General features: G+C 39.2%; 1 protein-coding gene across 6 annotated transcripts in view; it reads left to right on the top strand.

Moving 5' to 3' along the window:
* The window catches only part of Lin7a (lin-7 cell polarity scaffold A), a 129,994-nt gene that overhangs the window by 34,538 nt on the left and 68,297 nt on the right, over positions 1-27,159 (top strand). For 4 of the 6 annotated variants that reach the window (XM_075954239.1, XM_075954238.1, XM_075954240.1 and 1 more), the window contains exon 2: positions 17,753-17,871. The exons of the other annotated variants lie outside the window; for them this stretch is intronic. In XM_075954239.1, coding sequence (XP_075810354.1) covers positions 17,753-17,871 — 119 coding nt within the window. The remainder of the gene's footprint in view (positions 1-17,752; positions 17,872-27,159) is intronic. 6 annotated transcript variants of the gene reach the window in all.

Raw genomic sequence — 27,159 nt, 5'->3', positions numbered from 1 at the left:
GATTGTTCACCTGGTCCTGGTTTAATTTTGGTAAATAGTATTTATCTAAAAAAGTGTCCATTTCTTTTACATTTTCCAGTTTAGTGGCATACAAGCTTTTGTAGTAAGATCTAATGACTCTCTGGATTTCCTCTGTGTTTGTGGTTATGTCCCCCTTTTCATTTCTGATCTTATTAATTTGCAAATTTTCTCTCTGCCGTTTGACTAGTTTGGATAGGGGTTTGTCAATCTTGTTGATTTTCTCCAGGAACCAGCTTCTTGATTCATTGATTCTTTGGATTGTTTTCTGTGTTTCTATTTTGTCGATTTCAGCCCTCAGTTTGATTATTTCCAGTCTTCTACTCCTCCTAGGTGAGTCTGCTTCTTTTTTTTCTAGAGCTTTCAGGTGGGCTGTTAAGTCTCCAATATGTGCTTTCTCTGTTTTCTTTAAGTGGGCACTTAGTGCTATGAACTTTCCTCTTAGGACTGATTTCATAGTGTCCCATAAGTTCGAGTATGTTGTTTCTTTATTTTCATTGAATTCAAGGAAAACTTTAATTTCTTTCTTTATTTCTTCCTTAATCCAGGTATGGTTCAGTAGTTGACTGTTCAGTTTCCATGAGTTTGTAGGCTTTCTGGGGGTAGCATTGTTGTTGAATTCTAACTTTAATCCATGGTGGTCTGATAAGACACAGGTGGTTAGTAATATTTTTTTGTAGCTGTGTAAGTTAGCTTTGTTACCGAGTATGTGGTCAATTTTTGAGAAGGTTCCATGAGCTGCAGAGAAAAAGGTATATTCTTTCCTCTTTGGGTGGAATATTCTATAGATGTCTGTTAAGTCCATTTGCTTCATTACCTCCATTAATTTTCTAATTTCTCTGTTAGGTTTCTGTCTGATTGACCTGTCCATTGGTGAGAGAGGAGTGTTGAAGTCTCCTACTATTAGTGTGTGCGGTTTGATGGCTGCCTTGAATTTTAGCAATGTTTCTTTTACGTACATGGGTGCTTTTATATTAGGGGCATAGATATTCAGGACTGAGACTTCTTCCTGATGAATTGTTCCTGTTATGAGTATAAAATGTCCCTCTCCATCTCTTCTGATTGATTTAAGTTTGAAGTCAACTTTGTTAGAAATTAGTATGGCCACACCTGCTTGTTTCTTAGGTCCATTTGCTTAATAAGCCTTTTCCCAGCCCTTTACTCTGAGTAGGTGCCTGTCTTTGTGGTTGAGGTGTGTTTCTTGTAGACAGCAGAATGTTGGATCCTGTTTTCGTATCCAATCTCTTAGCCTGTGCCTTTTTATAGGTGAGTTGAGCCCATTGACATTAAGTGATATTAATGACCAGTGGTTGTTAACTCCGGTCACTTTTTTAGTAGTAGGGTTTGTGTGTTTCCCTTCTTTGAGTTGTGCTGGTGAAGGGTCTCTAGATGTCTGAGTTATTGAGGTCTTTGTTGGACTCCTTGGTTAGTGATTTTCCTTCTATTATTTTCTGTAAGGCTGGATTTGTGGCTACGTATTGCTTAAATTTGTTTTTATCCTGGAAAATTTTGTTTTCTCCATTTATAGTGAATGAAAGCTTGGCTGGATATAGTAGTCTGGGCTTGCATCCATGGTCTCTTAGTTTTTGCAGTACATCTATCCAGGACCTTCTGGCTTTCATGGTTTCCATGGAGAAGTCAGGTGTAAGTCTGATAGGTTTACCTTTATACGTAAGTTGGCCCCTTTCCTTTGCGGCTCTTAATATTCTTTCTTTGTTCTGTATATTTTGTGTTTTGATTATTATATGGCGAGGGGATGTTTTTTTTTTTTTTGATCCAGCCTATTTGGGGTTCTGTATGCCTCTTGAACCTTCATAGGTACATCCTTCTTCATGTTGGGAAAGTTTTCTTCTATAATTTTGTTAAGTATATTTTCTGGACCGTTGAGCTGCACTTCTTCTCCTTCTTCTACTCCAATTATTCTTAGGTTTGGTCTTTTTATTGTGTCCCATATTTCCTGAATGTTTTGTGATGAGAGTTTGTTGGACTTGCTGTTTTCTTTGATCAGTGCCTTTATTTTCTCTATGTTATCCCCAGAATCTGAGATTCTTTCTTCTATCTCTTGTATTCTGCTGGTTATGCTTGTTTCTGTAGTTTCTATTCGTTTACCTAGATTTTCCATGTCCAGCCGGCCCTCTGTTTGTGTTTTCTTCTTTGCCTCCATTTCTGTTTTCAAGTCATGAACTGTTTCCATTATCTGCTTGATTGTTTTTACTTGCTTTCCTAGGGTATCATTCACTGATTTACTCAATTCCTCGAACTTTCTGTTATACTTCTCATCCATTTCTATAAGGGCGTTTTTTATATGCTGTTTAAGGGTGTCAATCACTGTCATGAAGTCAGTTTTTTCTCCTTCTTCTTGATTAAGGTGTTCATGTCCTCCTGTTGTGAGGTCGCTGGCTTCTGGTGGTTTCGTGTTGTTTTTCAGATTGTTGGGTGAATTCTTGCATTGGCGTCTCCCCATCTCTTCCTCCCAATATTCTCCTATGGATCTTCTTTTACAGGATCAGATCTTCTTGCCGACTGATGTACCTTCCCAGTGATGTCACTCCCCAGTGATGTTTCTCCTGGAGTCCAGTTCAGATCTCCTTGCTGCTTGGTTAGCTCACAAACAAAGGGCCCACCCTGCTTGCTGCAGGCAGGCTATGGAGACAAAAGAGCTACCGCCTTCCCCTTTGCACTCACCTTCGGGTTCAGTCCCAGCGCCCAGGCTGGCTGAGCAGGGAGGCGCTCTGCCACCCAAGAAGGGAGGGATGGAGGGAGATAGGGGATGGGGGGATCTGGATGTAAGCTGGATGGGATAGGAAGAGAGAGGAGGTACCGGGCAGTATAGTCCCGTAGGTTGATCAGGAAGTGTAGGTGGGCTGTTCCCGGGTGCAGCAGCACTCACTCACCACAATGATGTCTCACTAGGTGCCCTAATCGAAGCTCCATGCTGCTTGGTTCGCTCACAGACAAAGGGCCCACCCTGCTTGCTGCAGGCAGGTTATGGAGACAAAGGAGCTACCGAGCTCCCCTTTACCCTCCGCTTTGGGTTAGGACCCAGCGCCCAAGCAGGTAGAGCAGGGAGGCGCTCTGCCACCAAGGAAGGGGGGGGGAGAAACAGGGGATGGGGGGATCTGGATGTAAGCTGGATGGGATAGGAAAAGAGAGGAGGTACTGGGCAGTATAGTCCCATAGGTTGATCAGGAAGTGTAGGCTGTTCCCGGGTGCAGCAGCACTCACTCACCACAATGATGTTTCACTAGGTGCCCTGATCGAAACTCCGTGCTGCTTGGTTCACTGGCAGACAAAGGGCCCACCCTGCTTGCTGCAGGCAGGCTATGGAGACAAAGGAGCTACCGAGCTCCCCTTTACCCTCCGCTCACTCTATTACTTTTTAATACTTATTTTATTATCTTTATTCCTTTAATCTATGACTATCTGTACTCTGTCTCTTTAAAGATTTTACCCTCTCCCCCTTTTTAACCATTTCCCTACACTGTGCACCAGATGAAGAAGGAAATCTTCTTCTGCTTAAAAGAAATCTCACACTAGTTGAGAATTGAGAATAATAAAGGGTTATTTATTTAGTGGTAGACTCACAAATCAATCTCCTCTGCTGGAATGGAGAAGAGCAAACGAATCCCACAGCAGGAAAAGAGGCAAACACATGCTTTATATCGTCATAAATAGGATAAGAGGCCATGCCCCCGTGGGTGGGTAACTTAAAGGATTTCCTACAGCACCAATAGCTAGGTAAGTGTTTGAACCTCCAGCATTCACATAAAAAAAAAAACAAAAGCTGGTCATGGATACATGTGACGACAACCCTGGCACTGGGGAAGGAGATGAGTAGATTCTGCAAACTCTCTGGCAGCTCTCCTAACTAAATGGTGAGCTTCTGGTTCAGAGAGCAACACTGACTCAAAGTACTAAGTCACAAAGCAACAAATAGAGACACCTAATCTCTCTGGCACTCTACTTCCATACAGGAGTGTGTAGTGTGGGTTCACACATACACATACCATACACATGCAATACACACACAAACATGCACACATATGAATAGTAAGAATAAAGGGACTGGAGAGATGACTCAGTGACTAAAACCACTTGATGCTTTTACAGAGAAAACATGGGTTCAGTTCCCAGCATCCACATGACATCTCACAATAGTCTATAACTCTAGTTCCAGGAAATCTGTCACCCTTTCTGGCCTACACCAGCACTACACACTTGTGATAAAATATGTGTGTACATATACATATATTCATAGTCAAAACATTCATACACATACAATAAAAACAAAGCATTAAAACAGCAAGAATAAATGGACTAAAAATAGAGTTTAGGGAGGATACTTACCTAGCATGTGAAAGCACTAGAAGAATAAATAAATGGATGAATAAATAATATTAAATTCACTTTAATATGAAACTAAAATTATTCAACTAAATTATTTTGAATTATACTATAAGCCTTTACTTGTTTTTAAGTGATTGGTGATTGTGATGACAACATAGACAAAAGAAAGATGTGAATCTAGAAAAATATCTTGAGCAATAAGGTTGGGCTTCATATTTACTCTGTCAAACTCCCAGATGTTAGTTTATATTATAATTAGAAAACAAAGTACTTAAAGCACTCCTGTGAATTTTTATACTGTTTACAATTTATTTAATATTTCACAAACTACGCTTATGGTGAAATACCAGTTCATTAGTTATTTGTTAACCAAATGTGAAAGATTCCAAAGCAATTGCTTCTCTTCCTAATGTTTGCTTTACAAGAGAAACATCAATAGAAAGTCTGAGGAAGTAGCTCCAGGGAATCTAGAATAATGACAAAAATCTCATTATTTTGTGATAGTTTTACTTAGAAGTTCAAAACCTTGTTTTCTATGCTGATGCTGTTTGGTGATAACCAAGTGCTCAGTAAGATGCTTACGCCAGTCACTACTACTGTGGAAACCACCCAGCTTTGCTTTGTCCTCTAATCATCATTTAAAGATGTAGACGGCACCATATTAACCCAAATACACAATTCCCAAAGAGATCAGAAGACTACAGTATGATAGAGTAGTGAGAAGGTGAAAGAGGAAACATATTATTAAGTAGCTTGATAGCCGAATGATATATCAAACTGTCAGTTCAGATAAAAATATTCATCCATTTTCTAGTATCAGATATAGCTGCGGACAAAATAGTTGAATTTTTCGTGTTTTATAACAACCTTTCAGAAAACATCCAATTTCATTGCTTATCTCTCCAGCAAATTCATGATCGTGTTTCTCTTCCAGTTTCTACAGCTCAGTGAAAGAAAAATTGGAATTTACCACTAGTTACACGCACAATGCACACACACACACACACACACACACACACCATTTTTGCTGCATGATCAGGTAGAATCACTGTGCGATACAAAGTATCTAGCTGTGTATTTGCTAACCTTTGAAAATAACACAACTAACTTTTTTTGTGTGCCTAGTATATTAAGATGTCAGCCAGTAAGGTATTTTTTACCAAAAGGTCCTTGCTTGGTTAGGTAAGTGGTAGAAGAAAAGGTAACATACGTAGATGTCGCTTAAACTTTATAAGTAAAGTGCACAGATTTCACTTTTGCCCTGTGGAAAATGTGGTTGTTGTTTTTGTTCCGTGTAAAATCAGCTGACATCATACAGGACCTGAAAATAAGGAACAGCGTAGACAGACAGCCAGGAAAGCTGGTTGTATACAGTTGAGCTTTCATACTATTAGCATGCCCAAGCATGGGAGTCTACATGCATGTGCATTCATCACATGTGCACACACACACACATCCAAATATGCATAAACATGAATACCATGCCTTCACATATGTGAAAACTGAAAAAGAAAATAAAAGAAACGCAGCAGGTATTATAATATTTGGCATAAAAAAAGAACAGTAATTTGTTCAACTTTCTGACATGTGAAGACAAGGTAGCTTTTGTCCAAATCAGTCCCCAAACTCTGAAAATGCCATCATGAGGCATGCATTTGTATGGATGCCGTCAAGGTCAGAAAACAGAACGCTAAAATAAACTGATTTCCCTCTGATTAAGAATAAGACTGACTGCATAGTGAAGGGCTGCAATCATGTGAAGACGTGGATGCAAGATTAACTAGAAAGGTGAGGAGAGAAATACAGTAGAAAAGGACAGATAGGAAATAATAAAATAAGAAAGGAAAATACATGCAGGAGACAGGAGGAGACTTGAATTTCTGTATCCCCAGGTGATGGTAAGCCAATCAAGTTTTAACTTTAGCTTCTTGAGAAAGAAAGCTAGATGATTCTTGTTAAGTAAGTAAAAAAAAAAAAAAAGAGAGAGGGAGAACAAAATGCTGAATATAGTTCCTAGAAATACCAGGAACACATTACTCATTGTTCATTCTGACTACATAACTGCAATTGTTTAACAAAGAAGGCTGTATTTTAAGCTTTGTATACCTAAAGATTTGTTTATTGTGAAAGTAATCACTTCCAAATGAAATAGATACCTTCCATTGCAGAAGATCTCTTAGCAACTCCAGCTTTTCATTTTGTAGCAGAAATTGTTCCCTTGGATGCAGTGGTTTGGCAAACACTTTTGAGCAGCACCAGCCAGAGTATGTCATTACATGAATTCATGATTTAAATGTTCAATGTTGTCAAACTTTTCTATGTGCAACACAGTTCGGTACCGAGCCAAACCCCGTGTAGAAGAGATCACCCAGTGTTTGACAATAAGCACGAAGTGGAATATTTGCAACCACGAAATGAGGGAATATTTTCGTTTAATTTGAGCTACGTCTTCCAGAGGTGAACCAATTAGTCTGCATTTAAGAAACATAGAAAGTGCTTGGCAAATCAAAGCAGAGACAGTATCAAATGAGGATAGCACACTAATTGTCATTTCTCATTAACTTGCCAATTGGCAGGATTTCTTTTTATACCACAGTGGAAGTGCAAAGCTCTGTTGACCACTGATTATTTTCATGTTGGTACACATGCTCTGCTAGATCACTTTAGACACAGCTTTTTCATATATTAAAAAAGCAATCAGCTCCTGTTTCATATGCTTTTCTTAGAATGTATTCTTAATAGTAAATTTACCAATAAATAACCTTATAGTGAATGATAATTTAGGGGTAGATATAGTTGTATTTAGTGGTCATATTCAAACTTTTATTGGTCAAAGGTAGGGATATGGCTGTTAAAAGAAGATACCTAGTCACTCCATCGAAAGGACTTCCAATTCTAAGAACTCCATTCTCTAATTTTACATTTCGTTGCCAGAAATAAAACAGGAAGTGAAGGCACACAGTAATTCGAGATAATGAGAAAATAAGAAGCATATTTTATATGTAGATGTATTCCAGGAATGTTTACTAGAACTTCAATGTGCTTACATTCTCATTTGGATCTCACAATAACTGTATAAAGTGAGTACTACCAAGTTATAACTTCTGGACTTTTTTGGCTTTAGGATTTTAATTGCATCCTACAGCTGATTGATGAAGTGATGAAATTCTTTATATAACCCTTTACTGACTTGAAGGAACTTCTATGACTACAAAGATGTTAACGAGAACCTATCACCTTGATATCATCTACATTAAAAACAATTTAGATTGCACAATTCTTCTAGCCTTCCCTTCTTAATACTTCACAAAATTTGTTGACACCATCTGTTATCCAGAATAATTAAGATATATCCAGATATTCAAATATCCAGAATAATTAAGATATATCCAGATTTCCAAAGATCCAAAATAATTGGGGTAGTATTAATACAGTATTTTACTAGTGACTAATACATCCTTTTCTGCCTAACAGAAGACCTTATCGGACAGCTAGAGCAAACACCAGGTATGATTCTTTCCATACCTGCCTGTGTTTTAGCTCCATGTATTCCTGTCCTCACTGCTACCTGTTCCACAAAGCTTTTTCTATTTTGGCAAGGCTGCTGGAAACCCTGTCTTCCTAAGTAGTGTATTATTGCTCCTTTGGCCCATTATCACTAATCCTGCAGACAGCACCCATGGGAATGATTGTGAAGGTTGGATCAGATTGTCTTATTGTTTGACCAAATGGTCTCTAATAACTCGACCTAGCAATTATACAGCAGAAACCACAACAAGACCCACTTAGGAAATCTTTGAACAGAACCCGAGCACTTGTTTATTTCTCAGACTTTTACCCTTATCCAAATCTACTGCTCCCTGACTTCTGAGAACCATTATTAAATATTTATCAATTTTGCAAGACAGTGATACCATCTCAGCAGCTTCGAGGAGGATGTGATAGAAGTTACACAACAGAAATCACTGAGTGCTAGAAGTGAATATTGGGATTTTTGAGTGTTTGTTCTGGAGAGTTAGTCATTAATCTCCAACCCCCACACAACTGTTGATACTGCTCTTTGCCTCCATTGCCATTTTTTTTTATTGGTGCAGGCTTTGCCTGGCTGTGCTGGCTAGTTTTTGTAAGCTTGACACACGTCAAGATATATCTGGGAAGAAGGACTCTCCGCTAAGGAACTGTTACATCAGATTCTCCTGTGGGCGTGTCTGTGGGGCATTTCCTTCATCCATGGCCAATATGGACAGACCCGTCTCACTGGGAGTGGTGCCAATCCTGGTCAAGAGGTCTTTAGTGGTATAAAAAGCGGGAATGACAACCCATGGGGAAGAAGCAAGTAAGCAGGGTTCATCCATAGCCTCTACTTCAGAGCCTCTGCTTCAGTTCCCTGCCTTGGCTTCCCTCAATAACGGAGCATTGCTGGAAGCTGTCATAAACCCTTTCCTCCCTCACGTCAGTTCTGGTCAGTAGTCTATCACAACAACCAAAAGCCAGTAGGATACTAACTTTCTAGCATGTATGCTTTGCTTATGTCACTTAAGGACCTTTACTTATATTGTTCCTTTCGGGGGTCTCCTCTTTTGAATGTTTACATTGCCTTGAATATAAACAATCAAATACAAATAAGCTTTTCCCAAAGAGGCTTTCCATGACTATCTTAATTAAAGGGACCACTGTATATGACGCTATTTTCTCAATAATCTCAGCCCTGCAATTTAGAACAGTGTGCTGAGGTCAAGTTCCTCTGTACCAGATAGCTTGCTTTTGACTATAAACCACAAATGAACAAATAGTAAAGCATATATTTCTCTAATAGGCAAGAATCATAAGGTCAGACAGTCAGGGATACAACATGTGGGTAAAGACATCTCAAGTGTGAGAGTGCCTTAGGACCTATCCTTAGGAACTGAGAGCCATCCTCAGGATCACACAATGGTTGCTTCAACTCTCAGTACCTTAACCAGTTGGCTATCAAGAGAAATGGGAAAGAAGAAAGAAGCGAAGTTCAAACTTCCGACCACATACATGCGTGGTCTGTCCATTTCAAACACCCTTTTTGGACTTTGTACTCATAACAACTTGCTCAAAACTAAAATACATTCTGGAAAAAGAAATGTGTTTTATTATCTGCTTTCTGTAGTGGATGGTGGCAAGGGATACATGACTTTGGAACAGATACTTCATATTCCCTGTCTAGTATTTAATACATTTTTGCTGTCCGAGTAGATATTAGCTTTAAATGACCAAGTTCCAACATTGGATGGATTACGACCCAATCTCCATATGCCAATCAAGTTAGTCAAAGGTCATCATGAAGGATGGGAAGGTGACTCCATGAGTGCTCCAGATTCCTGGAGGCTTGTGTCATTGAGTTCCACCATCTCTTAAACTCTACAGTTTTGCTGATTTTGCTATTTTGCTTTCAGAATTACAATATTTTTAATGAAGTCTTTGCAAAATCTTTTCTATTACTCCTATCAGTAATCAATAGAGTCTTGACCATTTTCTTCTACAACTCAACATTGTTACTATGAACAGATACATTCTGAGACAGTCTTAGGAATATTTGCTCTGGCTCATGATGTTGTGTATTATCATATTTGAACAATGCTCTGTGTGAAACTTGTCTGTATCTTTCCAATCCATTTTAAGTATCCTGTTAGAGGAATAAATAATGTATGGGCAACAGAACTAATTCTGGTATCTTTTAAGCCTACCTTTACCATTGATTGGTTATTTAGCTTTGGGCCAGATAATTCATGTATCTAAGCCACAGGGTGGAGTGTTTGAAAATAACGTAAGAATCTCTCTGTGTGTACTTTAAATCATCACAAGGTTACTCATTATACCTAACTTATAAATAAAATAACCCTACAAAATACTGTTATATTCTAATCTTTATAGAATAATGACAGATTTGCATAAATTTGGGACACATTCATTCTTTAAGCCTAACTCTTATTTTGTATCTATGTTTAATTATACCAGAGCAGAACCTCTAGATACGAACATCTGGCTAGATGTTGGCTACAAAGCCACGTTTCAAATGTAGCCCAGATTTTAAAACCCTGTTGCTTGATTCAAATTTCTTTTCTTTCATGACCAGATGTTTCCTTAGAGAACAAGTTTTATCCTCTGCATTTGTGTATTCTCTGTGATAGAATGAGTTTAACTGTAATTAAAATAACAAGGATACACTGAGCTCCTGAGCTGGTGAGTCTTAATATAATTTTACTTTATGGTAGCTGGGAAACTCTGAAGATTCTGATGCCCAGGTCACACACAAGATCAATGAAATCAGAAATATATGTGAGCAGGAGCCAGGCCTTTGTGACTTTCTCAGCACCCTCAGGTAATTCCAATGGAGTGCCTAGCCTAATAACCATTCTATTCTGTCATTTGAAAACTCTCTAGGCGATCCTGTTGTTCAATGGCTACCACCTGAGAGAGGTACACTAGTAAATGCATAAGGGTTAATCTTTCTTGAAAGAGGAGAAATTAAGAGCTCAGAGTCTGACCAAGAAAACCCGCGGAGCACAGAGCTATTGTCAAAGTACTGAATGTCAAAGAAGAAAAGCTGCTGAAAGTAAAGTCACAACAGAAATGGGCACTAAAAGCGTGGGGTTTGGAGTAGCTCAGAACCAGATTCCAAACTGAATTTCCCATTTGCTAGTGAGTTCCTTAAACCCTCCATAACTCTGATGACAACATAGATATTTATTCCATTTACAAATATGTGTGAAGATAAATGGGTTAAAAGTTCCAAAAATACTAACATATAATGGCTTTATCCTGTAGTTTTAGTGCCCCTCCCCACATATTGTTGCTGAATGAATTGCAGTCGAAATGTTAATCAGTAAAATCCTTGAGGGGTGATTAGATGAGTAGGGGCCGTGCTTATTATGAATCCATACCATTAATCAGAGATTGAGCTATGTATTCTCAATAATTCTACTCTAATGATGAATTCTGACTTGTGTTGCTTGCTTTTCTTCCTCCTATGCTATAATGCACACAATGTTCCTTGTTATCTGCACCATGCTCATGGACTCACCAGCTTTTCAGTCTGTGAAAAATAGATTGATTTTCTCTATAAGTGGCCCACTCCATGAGTTTCTGTTATAGCCACAGAGAACAGACAGCCGTGGATTGGTACCCAGATGAGGAGCTATTGCAACAACCCCTTTCAGAAAATGAAGAGCGGATTTAAAACTGGTACCCAAGCAGAGAGTCTAAGAGAGTTTGGAAGAGGTTAGCAACAGGCTGTGTTCTTGTGAACAAAGTACAAAGGGTGTTTCTAATGAGAGCTCAGAAGCAGAAAAGAAAAGGGAAAATTTATAACTTCTCAGAATTATTTACTGTGGTCATGGTAAGACTGTTGATAGAAATACAGACAGTAAAGACCATGAGGTCTCAGATCAAAATGAGAAATAAGATGCTGGAGACTCAAGCAAAGGCTGTTCTTCTTAAACGGCAGCAAAGAAGTTGCTGGAATGATGCCCATGTGCTAAAGCTTTATGGAATGTAGAACTTGAGCGTTATGGACTAAAATATCTAGCAGGGAAAAAAACATCTAAGCAGCAGTCAGGCAGCTGCATGACTACTTTTAACTATATACATTGCGAGATGGCAGATAAGTTACTTAAGATGGAAGACAGAATTAAAAGGAAATTGGAAGTCAGAAAAAAAAAAGATTCGTCCAGTTTGAAATTTATATGTGCAAAGGAAAGAATTTTGTTTGGGAAAGAATGCAAATGGGATGACCATGCAACCATTTGCTAAAGTGATTGATATGGGTAGAAAGGAGCCAAGTACTGGTCAACAGGACAATAGGAGAAGCAAGGAAAGTGTAAACCTATAGACACAATATCCTAATTTCTATACTTCTGTGTCCACCATGAAAAATACAGAATTTTTAAATTTTTTTTATTTTACTGAACTATATATTTTTCTCTGCTCCCCTGTATTCCCCTTCCTTCCCCTTCTGCCCTCTCCCCCATGGGCCCCATGCTCCCAATTTACTCAGGATATCTGTCTTTTTTTACTTCCCATGGGAAAAATACAGAATTTAATGTGTTTTTATTATTACATTTTAGCCTTATTTGCAATTTGTGATAAATATAAAATTAACTAGCAGTCTTCCGTGTTTTCCCTATTTCTCTGTTTTGGTGTTCTCGTGTCTTTTTCATGCCAGTCTTATCGCAATATTTTGAAAGCAGATTATGTTTTTAGGTCATATCTCTCACCGATAAAGAGAATTGTCTAAGGTTCAATCATGGGTTCAAGCATGTCACTCCATATCTGATTTAGATGAAAGTTTGAACTTTAAACTCCAGGGTTGTTTTGAAGCTCTTGAGATGGGAAAAAAAAATGCATTGTGTACATCAGAAGTACCTAAATGGGAGGGAGGCACAGACGCATGCTATGGTTTGACTAGTCCTGTGAAATCAATATTGAAGTTTAATTGCCATTGTGACAATAATAACAACCGGGACATTTTGAGAGGGATGAGTCATTAGCTCATCCTTTGTGGCTGGAATGATCATCAGCATTTGCCATTGTTGTAGATGTGGCCTAGTTCTCTTGAGAGTGGCTCTCTTCTGGAAGCTAGCACTGTCTCCATTTGCTTCCCACGTATTAGCCGCTGCTGTATTATGATACAGCAAGAAAGCCCTAGCTAGACTGCAGCCCTTTGATCTTGAATTTCTCTGCCTCAAGAATCACTATGTGAAATAAATTGTTCTTCATGAATTATCCAGTCTGCAGCAGTCTCCTAAACCATCCGCAAATGGACTAAGAGTCGCGAACGGCAGATGTTCAATTACAGTGTGCCATTGCCTCTAAGAGGAGGGTGAATAGAGGCAAAGATATAAGGTGGATGGGTTTACAAGCATGATTCCCAGGTGTCCTCTTTTCCTGGTGGCATGGCAGTATTAAGAGTCGATAAAGTGGAGGTTTCAGGAAGAAAATCTATTTGATCATCTTCTTTTTCTGGTAGTTGTTTAGCAGTCCTTCCTGCCTTTATCCAGTTTCTGTCCTACCATAAGATACGGTAGTAGATTCAAGCTTTTATGCCAGTAATCGATTTAGGTTTCATGAAATAAATACAGGGGCGTGCTCAGCAAGAACTTCAATAGAGCTCTGATACACAAGCCACATTCTTCATTGCAGTAGTTTTAACTATTGAGAGGACTCAAAAGCTTCTTTATCTTCCTTCCAGGATCTCGATCTTGAAGGTCTTTTTTTTTTTTTTGGTACAAAATCAGGATACTGTATACAGGTCCAGGTCTCATGTCTGCTTATCAGTAGCACCAGCCTGGTTTGCAACGGAGGGCCCAAAGTTTTCCATGTTTGGTTCTTAGAAGCCCTTCATCTTTTATCACCTACTAAGTCTCCCTGAATTCATACTGCAGGACTCAAGTGTACTGATATCAGCAAGAAGGCTCAAGGCCCAGTATCCATTTCCTCCTAGATTCTCTAAGCTGCTCAGATAGACATAGACGGCTGGCTGGTTATGATCCCCAAGCCTATGCAGCCAATAGATGTCAGTCTCTCTTTATCCCAGAACTTCCACAATCTACAGTTGTTCTTCTGGGACCTCCTCCTACACTTGGTTAATGGGGCAGACGCAAAGGTTTTGTGATTCTGTCAAAAATTAACAAGAAATCTCCTTGAAAATGTCTGTCTTCACCCAGGTACCCAATGTAAGGAGTGGGAAACATTTAATGAGGCAATATAACAGAACCAACTTAACATTCAGTAAGCCATACTCCAAGTGTGTCTAGTTTCCTTCAGAAATCTTACTGAACAGTATTTTTCTAATGCCTGCATTGCCATAGAAGCCACCTGGAATCTTAAAAACAAGGAGAGTGGATACTACTCAGAGATTTGGAGTTCACTGGTCAGAATTCACATGTCACTTTTTACGGTACTAAAATGAAGTGGTGCTCAACGCTATCACTTTAAACCCTGGGCTTTTATCGGTAATTCTGAGACACCTTGAAGAATCCAATTTAGCATCGTTTTTATATGCTATCTCAAAAAATAATAGAATGCAAGGCTTTTTGTTAGGGATGAAATAAACTAAGTTCACTTTGTTCTAATGTATTACTTAGGAAAGAATGAACCAGTATTTACACAAGGTCACTTAGAACACTTTTTATAAATAAGATACTCCGGTCTTATTTTCTCACCCTCTCAATCAACATCTCTCAAATGAGGATGAGGGCTAGGAGCCTGCGTCTCAGTCAGCTCTCTTAGTGGTCTCAGGAACAATTATATTTCGAGCCATTTAATCTGTGGCAGGTTTTTAACAGCCCTCTCTGCACAATATAATCTCAGAGGGACTTTGACAACATCAAGTTCACTAGATCATCTAGATGTGTCTACCCTGGATGCGTTTGAGCCTCGTGTCCAGATACCATGCAGAGTCAGCCACACTGTAATCCCGTGCATGTGATTGCACCAGGCATCTGTGTTTTAAAAGCTCCCTGGATGATTATAGTATACAGCTGTGATGGTTAATCTTCACTCTCAACTAGACTCAATCTCAAATCATCATAGAAAGATGCCTGGCTGGGTCTGGGGGTATTATTTCCAGAAGATGTCAAATGAAGAAAGAAAACACCTTCTGGATGTGATTGGAACCATCCGGGGAAGGGTCCTGGGCTGAATAGAAAGAAGGGAGCGAGCTAAATACTGACATTCATCTCTCTGCTTCCTGAGATTGCTGACCAATGGGGCCAGGCATCTTATACTCCTGCACACCAGCACACACATGGATGCACGCACATATAAACATGGACACACGCCACACAAACATGGGAACACATAAGTAAGAAATGTGTAAATGCCCAGTGATAAAGGAGGAAGACAGGTGTGCAAACTGAGACAGAGTGATAATAAGGACTAGTGTAACAGAGGCGTGAACAAGGAGTACTAAAAGGAACACAGGCATCAGTGAAGACATCCTGATGCTTTTTGAGCTAGGTCTCCCCTACAAGCACCAAGATATCCTCCACAAGACGCCCTCTCACTAGTCCGTCTCTGGGTACATTCCCTCTTGTTTCAACTTGAACCACAACTGACCCAGTCCTTTAATTAAGCCTTCCATCTTCACGGATCCTGTTTGCCTAAAATACCCCTCGCCCTTTTCCTGTTTTCACCACCTACCTAGGAGTTATTTTAGTGTTACTCTTGTCCAGCCTCCCAGAGGATAAAATATGCCTTTGCCATATATGTCCTACCCCATGTTTGGGACCCTTAGAAAGCACATGCCCCCAAAACAAGAGAAGGGACTTTCTCCTCTGTTGCGTGTTTCTGTTCACACACAGAAAAAAAAAAAAGGCAAAATTACAAGAAGAATGAATGGATTGTTTGCCAATGGCCAGGAAATGTGCTATGACAGTGTGACATTCTGTGACTTGTTTTAGAAATGGAAAAAAAATGGATTTCCAAGATACAGCCTGGGGGTGGTGGGATTTACTAATGCAGGAAAGGAATTTGATTGCTAAAGCCTTCGACAAACCGCCAAATGACCTGCACTTTATCCAGCAGGTAACAGGATGTCAGTGAAGTTTTATGTACAAGGGGCTAAGACCTAGATTTGTCATCCAGGAGAGTTACCCAAGAGGCAGCGCAGTGGGTAGTCTGAACACGAAGGGACTAACTGAAAGGAGATCAGTCAGGGTACGTTCCTGGACCACGGGTGAGAAATGACGAAGGCGTCCCTGAAATAATGAAGTGGAGGATGCCATTCAGTAGGTGCTTTGTAGAGAGGATCCATAGCACTTGCTGACTAACTGCCTGAGGGGGTGAGTGTGAAAGATGCTGCCGCAGTCCAGCCTGGGAGTCAGGCTGCTCGGGGTCCTATTAATGGAAATATGCAATGCAGGAAAAGAAGAGCTGGTTTCAAGGAAAAAATAATAATGAGCTCAGCTTTAAATATACTGAGTTCTCTGTGCCCATGGGGTATCTGGGTAGAGTATTTTCTGTGCTGGAAATGCATACCGTCTCCCCTGGTATTTTATTGATTGTCGATGTGCCTGGTGTTGTCCAATTGGCCGTGCCATCTTCCAGTTTACGTTGTAAAAGACAGACTTTGGAAACTGACAGTGTCACATTGATTTCATGATTTGTTTTACTTTGGGCTACAATTGGCAATCAAAATAACTGCTTCAGTGGGAGATTCTAAAATCCCTCCCCGGCAATTTGCTTCCGTTAGATACACACACCCATGCTAAGTTTCCCAAATTCAGAAGCGTAACAATTTTTCCCATAGGTAACTGTGCTGTTGAAGAATTTTTTTTCTTGTTAGATGGTGAATTCCATGATTTCTGAAATATATTATTCTGGAAAAGCTTTGTATTACATATCAGAAATTTTAATTGATAGGTGCATAGATAGATGGATGAGCAAATGGATGGATGGATGAATGGGTTTGTAATCTTACTGCAGTGATATGTAATATGTTCTGTAGCTAGTTGCCTAGGAATTAGAAGCTTAATGTCCTACTGTTTAATGCCTAAGTGACTTTTCGGTGGAATGAGGACTACAGCAACTGTGTGGGAAGGAATCACTATAAATAATTTTAAATGGGCTTTCATTACATTATTTTCTCTTGGCAACGTGAAATAATTCAGGGATTTAAGATTTGCTGGCTCTAAAAGTTAGCATAAGTCTTGATACATTAACCTTTGACATTAATATTTGAAAACCCTCTTGACACTGTTCTAAAAGCTGGCAGATGAGGCTACGATCAAATTTCTGTTTTGAGAAGGTAAAATTGTAGAGCAAACAAAGACGTTGGAGAATAAGCTACTTCAGGTGTACAGAAAACAGATAACAAGGACCCAGAACAACGCAACAGTGAATAGGGGTGAAATGGAGAAAGTTGGTCAAGTAATTTCATCCATCAAACACGTGTAATTAACATCGTACCAGACTGAGAGAACCTTGGTAAACTAGTAAAGTTTCTTCCTCAGAGAGTTTATAGACAAAGACAGGAGCTGCACAAGCAAATCATCATGCTAATAAGTACTGTATTGCATCTGTGATAAATGCCATCTAAAAAGAAGTAACAAACTCAAAAAAAAGTTGTGGTGTGCACACAGTATGTAAGAAGCTATGTTAGAAAGATCTTGAGTTTAGAATACTTAATTCAGTTAATGCTAAGAATTGCCATCAAATATATAAGCAAAAACTTAACATTTGACAAGTTAAAGGGCCTATGAAACCAATAAGCTCCAAGTTATAGGTTCTGATTTTACAATTAATTCTACCTGATTATCAACCGGGACGATGTCATCACTCACTTGAAACGATGGCATTTTGTGATGTGATGATTTATTCTCTGTCTCCATGGTAATTGTTTCTTTCCCCCACTCAGATGTTGCAAGAGCAATTGAACTACTGGAAAAGCTTCAAGAATCCGGAGAAGTACCTGTGCACAAGCTACAGTCTCTCAAAAAGGTGCTTCAGAGTGAGTTTTGTACAGCAATCCGAGAGGTAGGACACAGATTTTTAACAACTACATTAGGCCATATGTCTTCTGGGTAGAAAGCATGTTTTCCCATATAAACAGTTGAAATTGTTAAGCTTAGAAGTACATCTTTGCTTTCTGTTTTTAGCCCCTTGGACAGATGATAAAACATAATTTAGTCTGCTAAACTCTTAAATTAGACCCAGGCAGAAATTATACGTTTATATAAAACCAAATGTTGATTTTTTTTTATGATACCAGAGAAGGCTCTGCTTCAGCAGGTGCCTGCGTGTGTATTCTGAACTACTCAGCAGTTCCGTGGAGCCACCCAGAGATTCAAGTAGAAATAATCATAATTAATGAGGTCATTTCTTGTGGGCACACTTGAGTAAATCTTTCATAGTTAAGCCTGAAAGAGTAACTTCCTACCAACTGAAGTTATGGCTACTTAAATGGCAATGTCTAGTGTGATAATGGAAGAATCTCCAACTAGACTGGCATGCCTTGTAGCAAGTCTGCATAATGCTTCCTGGCTTAGTTTTGTTTTTGTTAAATGAGGTAAAAAACAATTGTGCTCACATGACAATTTAAATCCCTTACATTGGATTGTGGTAAAATCGACTTACTCAACTGATTAATTTAATGGCTCACAAGAAAACATCCTTCAGAAATATAAGCTAGCTCGTTTATTTAGTAACCTTTTATAGTTTACCTGTCACTCACTCGATAAAACTCAATTAATCAGAGCCCAGAGTCTATAAATACAACAGCGTAGCTGTTGTTTTAGGAGACCCAGCTGATGGATCTTCTACTGGTCTCTTCCTCAAGGCCATATGAACCCATTGAACACCAGAAAGAGTTTGTTATAGTGCCAAGTGCATGCCTCTGAAGGACAGATGCACCAGGCTTCAATCTTCTTTTGTAACGCTGCAAGTGAATGATGCTGGTTTATGGGTCACTGATAGGTCCAAAAGACCTTCCTAGTTGACTGCAGCAGGCATGCACATACTCTGTAGATTTAAGCTGTAGCCTCTGCCATGCATTTAGCATTGAGACTTGGCAGGGGGTTGACTTACAATGTTTGTGCTTAGAATTTCTCAGGTGACACTGTTTGCTATTTGCTTTTTGTTAATACTGAACAAAGCTGGAATAAATAACTATAATTATACTCCTAAATTTTCAGCCTATCAGTTGAGCAAGGGTTTGAAGGAAATTTCTCCACATGTACTAGTTCTATGGCTGTCTTCCCCTTAGTACAAAAAGTATATGGCACCAAGAAACCCTTGGATAACCTCAGATAACCTCATGTGAATGCTGTCAAAGTAGCAGCTATGTTCTCCAGGCTCTTTTTTCTTTCCTTTTGGATTGCGTAATCTCTTGAGAATTTGTAGCCAACTCTTCCTTTTTTAGAAATTAAGTCATCTCTTCTCTGTCATAGTATTCTGATTTCTGCAGAAGGGACTCACGGACAAGGCACATAAAACATGTATCTCTGCTCAGTAACTATGAGGCTCACGATCAATTCCGAGTCTCTGTGCTCACAGAACTTGCACTCTTCATGAAATAAAATAGTGATAGATTAGCTTACAATAGAACATGAGCGAGTGACGATGCCATAGGCAGGAGAAACGTGGATCAGAAAGGGTTGGAACAAGACTTGAACAATTTAGGAAGATCGGGGAGGAAAAAAGTACAGTTAAATATTTAAAAAAAGTCACACACATCCTGAGGAGGGTGGTGTTTCAGGCACAGCAAATCACAAATGCAAAACCTCAAAGGCAAAAATGGTCTCAATGCATGAATAAATACTCCACAAGGCAGCAAGTTTTCATGGAATGGGCAAGATACATTCCTTAGAAACAGCTGGAGAGCAGGTTACACAGAGCTTCTTTGGTCAGATACAAACATTGGTTTTTATTCTCTGTAAGGTTTTCTGGGAGATTTTTGGCCAAACTTGGTTTGCTTTGGGAAAGGTCTCTCTGGCTACTACCAAAATAATTAATTAATTTTTTTAAAAAAAACACCACAAACACTTGTACAAATATGAAAACAAGAGGCCAGGAACCAGAAACCAAGTAATGAGGATGTCAAATGAGAGATGGAGTGTGGCGGCAGTACAATAGGAAGTTGTCGAATGCTTCTTGTGTTTCTGAAGCAAAAATGAATTGTTGATGAATTGAGGACATAACGTTGGAGAGATAGACGTATCTGTTGGTTCTGCATTTGGGTCTTGACAATTGGGACAGACATGCATGAAAATGTCCTAATGAAGTACACTATTTATGCAGACCATACATGCTAACCAGTCAAGAATACAAAAAGATGTTCATAAAGAAGGGAATGTAAGCAAAAATGACTGTTTTACACTGTACAAACCTGAAATGGTGAGAGTATTTTTATGTTCACGCTAAGTACTTAGTTCTAATTTTGTTCTTAGATTCAGTACTTATCATCTTGTCTGGCATTTGTAGCAGTGATTTAGAATCGATCGTGCGTCTACAGTCTGCAGTTATTGTCATTGTTATCTCTGCATTGCATTATATATGATGTGGGAAGCAATTGCAAAATTGTAACACAACAGCTTTAAATAGTATCATCGTGAAAACGCCTTCAATGGCAATACATTATAAAATATAAGTATGTGTTGCCAGACAGGGGAATCAAAAGCCAATAAAAAAATTGATTCTAGGAAGTCTGGCAATGAATATCCAAAAGTTAAATAAGCGTGGGTTAAGAGGGCTTTCATTCTTGGTCTCTGTATGGCTGATAATGAATAAGGAATCTTTGCTTTACATTTAAATGATCTTAGGATTTTTGTTCTTAAATTCTCTGACTTTTTCCCAGAAATATTTGTTACCTAAAATTTAAACTGCATTATGGGTCATAGCTAACAGAGGAAAACCAGGTATAAGTCTCACAAGTGCTCAAAACAAAAGAGTAGGGTTGGCATTTGTAAATATTGCCTTATATAAATTCAACAATAATTACTATTGTATGAGGTAGTTTCATATTTTGCTATATGCGCAAGGTGAGACTACTGAATCAACTCTTGGCATATGCTCCATGCTTTTAGGAAAAGAATTTGAGATTTCATGTGTTTTAGGTGAAAAATCAATGCTCTGAAAAAATTGAAAGTTTTCTTAACTATTTTTCTGTAATTTGTAATACTAAAGTTTAAAAACAAATAATGTTGACATCAGTACTTAGAGGGGACTATCAGCCTATGCATCTGACGAAGGTGTTGCTCTATTAGTAGATAGGTACAACATACTCACTAATAAGCCAAGCCATACACAGCATCATACTTTGCACACAGACATCAGCAGATTTTTCGGTTGTACTTTTTTGTTGACAAACCCTGAAAGAATTCGATTTCTGGTTAAACTGTACCCATTCTGTGACTGTGACCTCAGAGTACATGACCAAGAAATGGTTTAATATGTGATACTATGTTTTTCCAATGAGTCACATCTATACAGGGAGATAAGAGAATATTCACACAAGAATTTGAATGTGAGATGAACTAAAGATTGTACAGCACCTGCTTATTTTGTGATTTTTTTAAAAAAAAAAAGTAGATCCAATGTGTTTTAGCTCTACACTGAATAGTTACCTAGAATGGCCTACATTTTAAAATTGAGATTCAAATTTCATGCTTTCAAAATGGTGATGTTTAATTTCAGATTAGCAAATGATTACAAAGACATATGTTGTCCCCTAATATTTCATGCTCTGTATGTCAGATAAAGAAAAAGATATGTGAATAACCATCTTTATTCCTAGTTCTGGGAGCTGCCATACAGGTTTATCTTCCAGGGTTCTAAAGAATATTCCACTGAGCTCTCAATACCCAATGGCTCTTCTAGTCCAAAATTTCAAAGGCCTTCCACAATCCTCCTTAAAACATGGTCAGAATTATTACAGCAATACCCCACTTCTGGTACCAACCAGGGGTCAGTTGTTCTGATTGATTTTGTGTGTCAACTCAACACAAGTTAGAGTCATCCAAGAGGAAGGAGCCAAATTGAGGAAATACCTACTAGAGATCCAGCGGTAAGGCATTTTCTCAATTAGTGATCAATGGAGGAGGGCCCAGCCTGTTGTGGGTGGTGCCAACCCTGGGCTGGTGTTCCTGGGTTCTGTAAGAAAGCAGGCTGAGCAAGCCAGGGGAGCAACCCTGTATCACCCCCTCTGTGGCCTCAGCATCAGCTGCTGCCTCTAGGTTCCTGCCCTGTTTAATTCCTGACCTGACTTTTATCAAGGAGGAACAGTGTTGTGGAAGCGTAAGACGAAATAAACCCTTTCCTCTCCAACTTGCTTTTTGGTCAAGGGTTTCATCATAGCAATAGAAACCCTAAGGGTCTTGTGACAATAATTGAAACATTTTGATATATTTCAGTAGAAATATTAGTTAAGGAAAGAGAGTATTCTTGCATTTTTTAACCATGAAAAACTAAAGATTTTAGTAAGAGGTTCCAGATATTGAGACATGTTGACACACAGAATTGCTTTTCAAGTAGCTCACGCAACATAGTAAGAGACCTGGATACCTTGTCATATAATGGCAAGGCAAGGGTAATGAATGTGTCAAAAGGAGAGAAATCATGTTTAAAATAAGACTTGTTAGCCCATTTGATTGAGTGATAGGAGAGACAAGAAACCATGGCACAGAACCAGATAACAAATGAAGGATGTAGATGACCAAAGCATATGAAAATATCCACTGATGGGTTCTATTGAAATGAAGGGGTCTGCTTATAGCCACAGCAGAGGTAAAAGAATATATTTCAAGCTCCTTTAGGACAGGGAGATTTTATTGCGATGACATGATGTGATGTCTGATACATATATTCTTTGTCTATTGATCAAATCAGTATGGCTAGTATCATCTACTGCTTTCATCGTTTATCAGTGTTGACAGTATTCCAGAGTTTCTTAAATGTAAAAGCAAACCTTCCCGTTAACTGTGATCTTCCTACTGTACAGAACACCAGACCTTATTTCTGCTGGCTGTGATAACCCCCTCCCTGCACACCCCTCTGTCTCCAGATGTTGTTTTTCTTCTTTCCTCAAACGAGCCACTTTTAGAGTTCACATCTGAGTGTGATTATGCAGTGTTTGTTGCGGTACTTAGCTTTCTACTTTCTCTAAGAAAACACCTGAAAGAAGCAACTTAAGAGAGAGATTTGGGTTCATGCTTTAACAAGGCAAGTGATCCAAATTCGGTAAATGAAGAGGGAGCTGATCGCTTTGCGTTCTCTATAAGAACCCAGAGAGGTGAATGCTGGCACTCCTCGGGTTTTCTTGTTTGTTTTTATTTGTTTGTTGTGCTTTGTTTTCCCAGTTTTTATTCAATCCAAATTAATAGTTTTGTACCTCCCACCCTCAGGATGGACATTCTTTTCTCACATTATTCCCAGAGGCGTGTTTGCTATTAATTTCAAGTCTAATCAAACTGGCCACTGAGATTCACTACTGCTTCTGTTCTTCGGTGCTTAGCTTCTTTCAGTTAACATAAAGCCCAAAAGTTCATCCATATTGTCTCAAACAATAGTATTCATCCATGTCTTAGGCAGGATACTATTCCACTGTATGTGTGTACCACATCTTATCTATGTATGCCTCTTTTGTTAGAGATTTTGAATTGTTTTCATACTTTGGAAACCTCTACATGTATTTGCAGGGAGGGTCATACCATGACACTTGTGTGGAGATCAAAGGACAAATGGCAGGAGTTGGTTCTCTCCTTCCACCATGTAGGTCCCAGGGATTGAGTTTGGATTATCAGGCTTGGTGGCAAGCGTCTTTACCCACTCACTGAACTGTCTTGCCGGCTTTGTTTTAATTCTTAGTTCTTGTGAATAATCCTTCAATAAACATAGAAGCACAGACATCTCTTTCACATTCCAATTTAATTTCCTTTGGGTATATTCCCAGACTGGAAATGCTGAATCATACATTAGTTCTATTTTTAATTTTCTGAAGAACTTTCACGACATTTCTCAAAGTAGTTTTAGAAATGTGAATTTCTATCAACAGTGTTCATATAAACCCTCCTCTCCCCGTTGCTGGATAATTTCAGTAACCTTTAGCTCGCTCTGATAACAGCCAGCCAACTAGAGTAATGTAGTAGCTAATTATGGTTCCCTGTGTATTTATTTCTCTAGTGATGATGGCCTTTGTATACTTTAAGAAATGGACACTGTGCTCTCTCACCCATTTTTTGAAAGTTATTCTTCTCTCTTATTTTGTATCCTGACTGCAGTTTCCTTTCCCACCGCTGCTCCCAGTCCCTCTCCTGTACCTCCCCCTCTTCCTCAGATCTACTCCTCCTCCTTTCCCTTCAGAAAAGAGCAGACCTCCCAGGAATATCAACAGAATATGGCATACAAGTTACAAGAAGATTAGACACAAACCCTCATATCAAGGCTGGACAAGCTAACCCAGTAGGAGAAAAAAGGTCCCAAGAGCAAGTAAAAGAGTCAGAGATGCCCCTACTCCTAATGTTAGGGGTCCCACTAAAGCCCAAGCTAATATAACGGTAACGCATAAGTAAAGGACCTAGCTCAGATCCATACAGGCTCCCTTAGTGTTGCTGCAGTTTCTATGAGTCCCTCTGAGTCCTACTTAGTTGATTCTGTGGGACCATATTCTTGTGATGTCCTCGACCTTCTCCTACAATCCTTCTACAAAATCCCCCAAGCTCTGCCTAATGTTTGACTGTGGGTCTCTGTGTCTGATCCCATCAGTTGCTGGATGAAGCCTCTCTAATGATGACTGGGCTAGGCTTCAGTCTATGAGTATAGCAGAATTTCATTAGGAATCACGTCATTGATTTATTTTGTGTTGTTTTTGCCCAGTTGTGTTTGTTTAAATCCTAGGTCTCTGGGCTGTCCAGCCTCTGGTTCCTAGCCACTCAGGCAGTGTCAGGTGTGGACGCCCTCTTGTGGCATGGGACTCAAATTGGACCAGTCATTGGTTGGCCACTGGCACAAGTTCTGCGCCATCATAGCCCCAGCCCATTATTCAAGCAGGATAAACTGTAGGTTGAAAAGGTTTTGTGGCTGTGTTGATGTTCCAGTCCCATAGGAAGCCTTGCCTATTACAGAAGATGGCTGGTTTAGGTTCTGTATCCTCTGTTACTACGAGTCTTTGCCAGGATCATCGTAGAAGATTCCAGGGAATTTCCTTTGCATTAGGGTTCCACATCACATCTGAAATGCTCCCCAATTCCAGTCATCCCTCTGAGAACTCTCTCTACCCACGCCCATTCTTCCTGATTTCAACCCTACCCACCCCCAGTCAACCCAATAAATCCATTTCCCCTTCCCAGAGAGATTCATGCATCCCCCCTACCCCAAACACACACACACACACACACACACACACACACACACACACACACACATTGAGTCTTCCTTGTTACTTAGCCTCTCTGTGTCTGTGGATTGTGGCATGATTATCCTGTACAGATAATATCCACTTATAAGTGAGTACATACCATACTTGTCTTTCTAGGTCTGGACTACCTTACTTTGGATGATCTTTTTCATTTCCATCCTTTTACCAGCAAATTAGATTAAATTACCAAAAATAATTTCTCTTAAGTTTCTTGAACATTCTAGACATTAGCCCCTCAACAGAGAAAGAGTTTGCTAATTTATTATTGGGCCATATGTGAATTCTCAGTAAGAGGAAATCCTAAACTGAGAGTCATGTATAAACATGTAAAGCAAGAGCTATCACATAGATGTATATATACATATATGTCACTTTTTATTTAACTTTTAGTATTGCTTCCTTCCCTTATTTCACAAAAGCCACAGTTATTCATGGGGAAATGTGTGGGGGTTGGGTTTTTCTGGTTTAGTAAATTTTTAATAATCTTCATTATGTATGGATAAAATGGCATGGATTCTTCACTCACAACTATTGTCCTTGGATGAAGGCATTGAACAGATTTAAAGAAAATGTAGCTGGCTTTATAGTTATGCATATCTCCTCTTCACATTGAACTAAAATTGGAAAGTGTCAAAGAAAGTTGATGGCCCTCACATTTCTTTTGATTTGATTTGCATTGCCAAGTAGAATGGGACACAAAAGTCAGACGGTTTTGTGACAAGTTTCCCACCAATACGCACACAGTCAGGAGGGCTAATATCTGAACCTCTCAAAACTACACCACACAGTGTACATTCCTTTTTCACTATAAAAAATCCACGCACTTTAAAAGGAAGTACATTACTAAGCTTACATTTGACCATCATGAAAGTCTCGACAATTTTCCAAGGGAAAAAAAAACCCATAAGTAAACTAGAGAGCTTTATCAAGTCAAGTGGTATAGAAATACTTGAACTGATGGGGAGTTCAGAAAAAAAGAAGAAAACTCAGGTAGAACTTCTGCTCACTTGACATATCCTCCTCCTGAACTCTGACATTTTGCTAATATTTTGAAGCCAATTGTGGTGAAAATAACAGCTGTGTCCTTCCCACTCCGTGTGCAACTGGGCGAAAACTGTCATTGTTGCAGCAAAACTCTGAATTTTATGTACCATATGAAGGGTAATGACCCGCGGTGCCCATGAGTGATGCTTCCGGGATACTGTTAAAGGCCAGGTTCTTCCGACAGTGAACTGCTTTTTAATCAAGCAAAAGCCCTAATGAAAGAGAAGTCTTGGCAGAGCCTGTGTATGTGAAGTACATACACAATTTCTCCATCTAAAACCCAGCTCTCTTAGTGTGGTGAATAAAGCCAGGGGCATTTATCGCTTTCACCATCAGCATGCATTAGTGTCAAAGCCTTGCATCTTCCTAACAGATGCTCTGCCTGGGCCCTTGAAAGTGTCCTAGTCATTACATAGCTTTGTCTTTGAAACTATTATCTCCCAAAGTTTTTGTTTAGAACTTGAACTAAGTACACAGTTTTAGCTACCTTAAATTTCATGTTTTTTTTTTTTCCCCAGAGGAAAACTGCTCATATATTTGACTGAACCAGGGTCAGAAGTCTCACTCTATTTTTTTTTTTTTGAGACTAGAAGAATCTTAGAACAGTTTCACAAGAGAATTTTATTTCAGTGATGAGACATTCTTGTAAATTTTAGGCTTAAATTTGAGGTATAGTAGTTCCATGTCCTTACAATGACAGTTTCTTCTGTTGCTGGGAGACTCTGAATGCATGCTGTTTAGAGGAAAAAGGTAGATGTAGAAACCCCACAGTCTTTCCTGCTACAAGAGGGGTCAAGGAAGCCAAAAGGAAGATGCCTATTATCAGCCATCCACAAGATGCTCTAGAGACATCTAGAGAGGTGGGCAAA

The sequence above is a fragment of the Microtus pennsylvanicus genome, chromosome 20 (genome assembly GCF_037038515.1).
Source record: "Microtus pennsylvanicus isolate mMicPen1 chromosome 20, mMicPen1.hap1, whole genome shotgun sequence".
Taxonomy (NCBI): domain Eukaryota; kingdom Metazoa; phylum Chordata; class Mammalia; order Rodentia; family Cricetidae; genus Microtus; species Microtus pennsylvanicus.
Note: the sequence above shows the minus strand (reverse complement) of the source record. Positions and strands in the feature narration are given on the sequence as shown.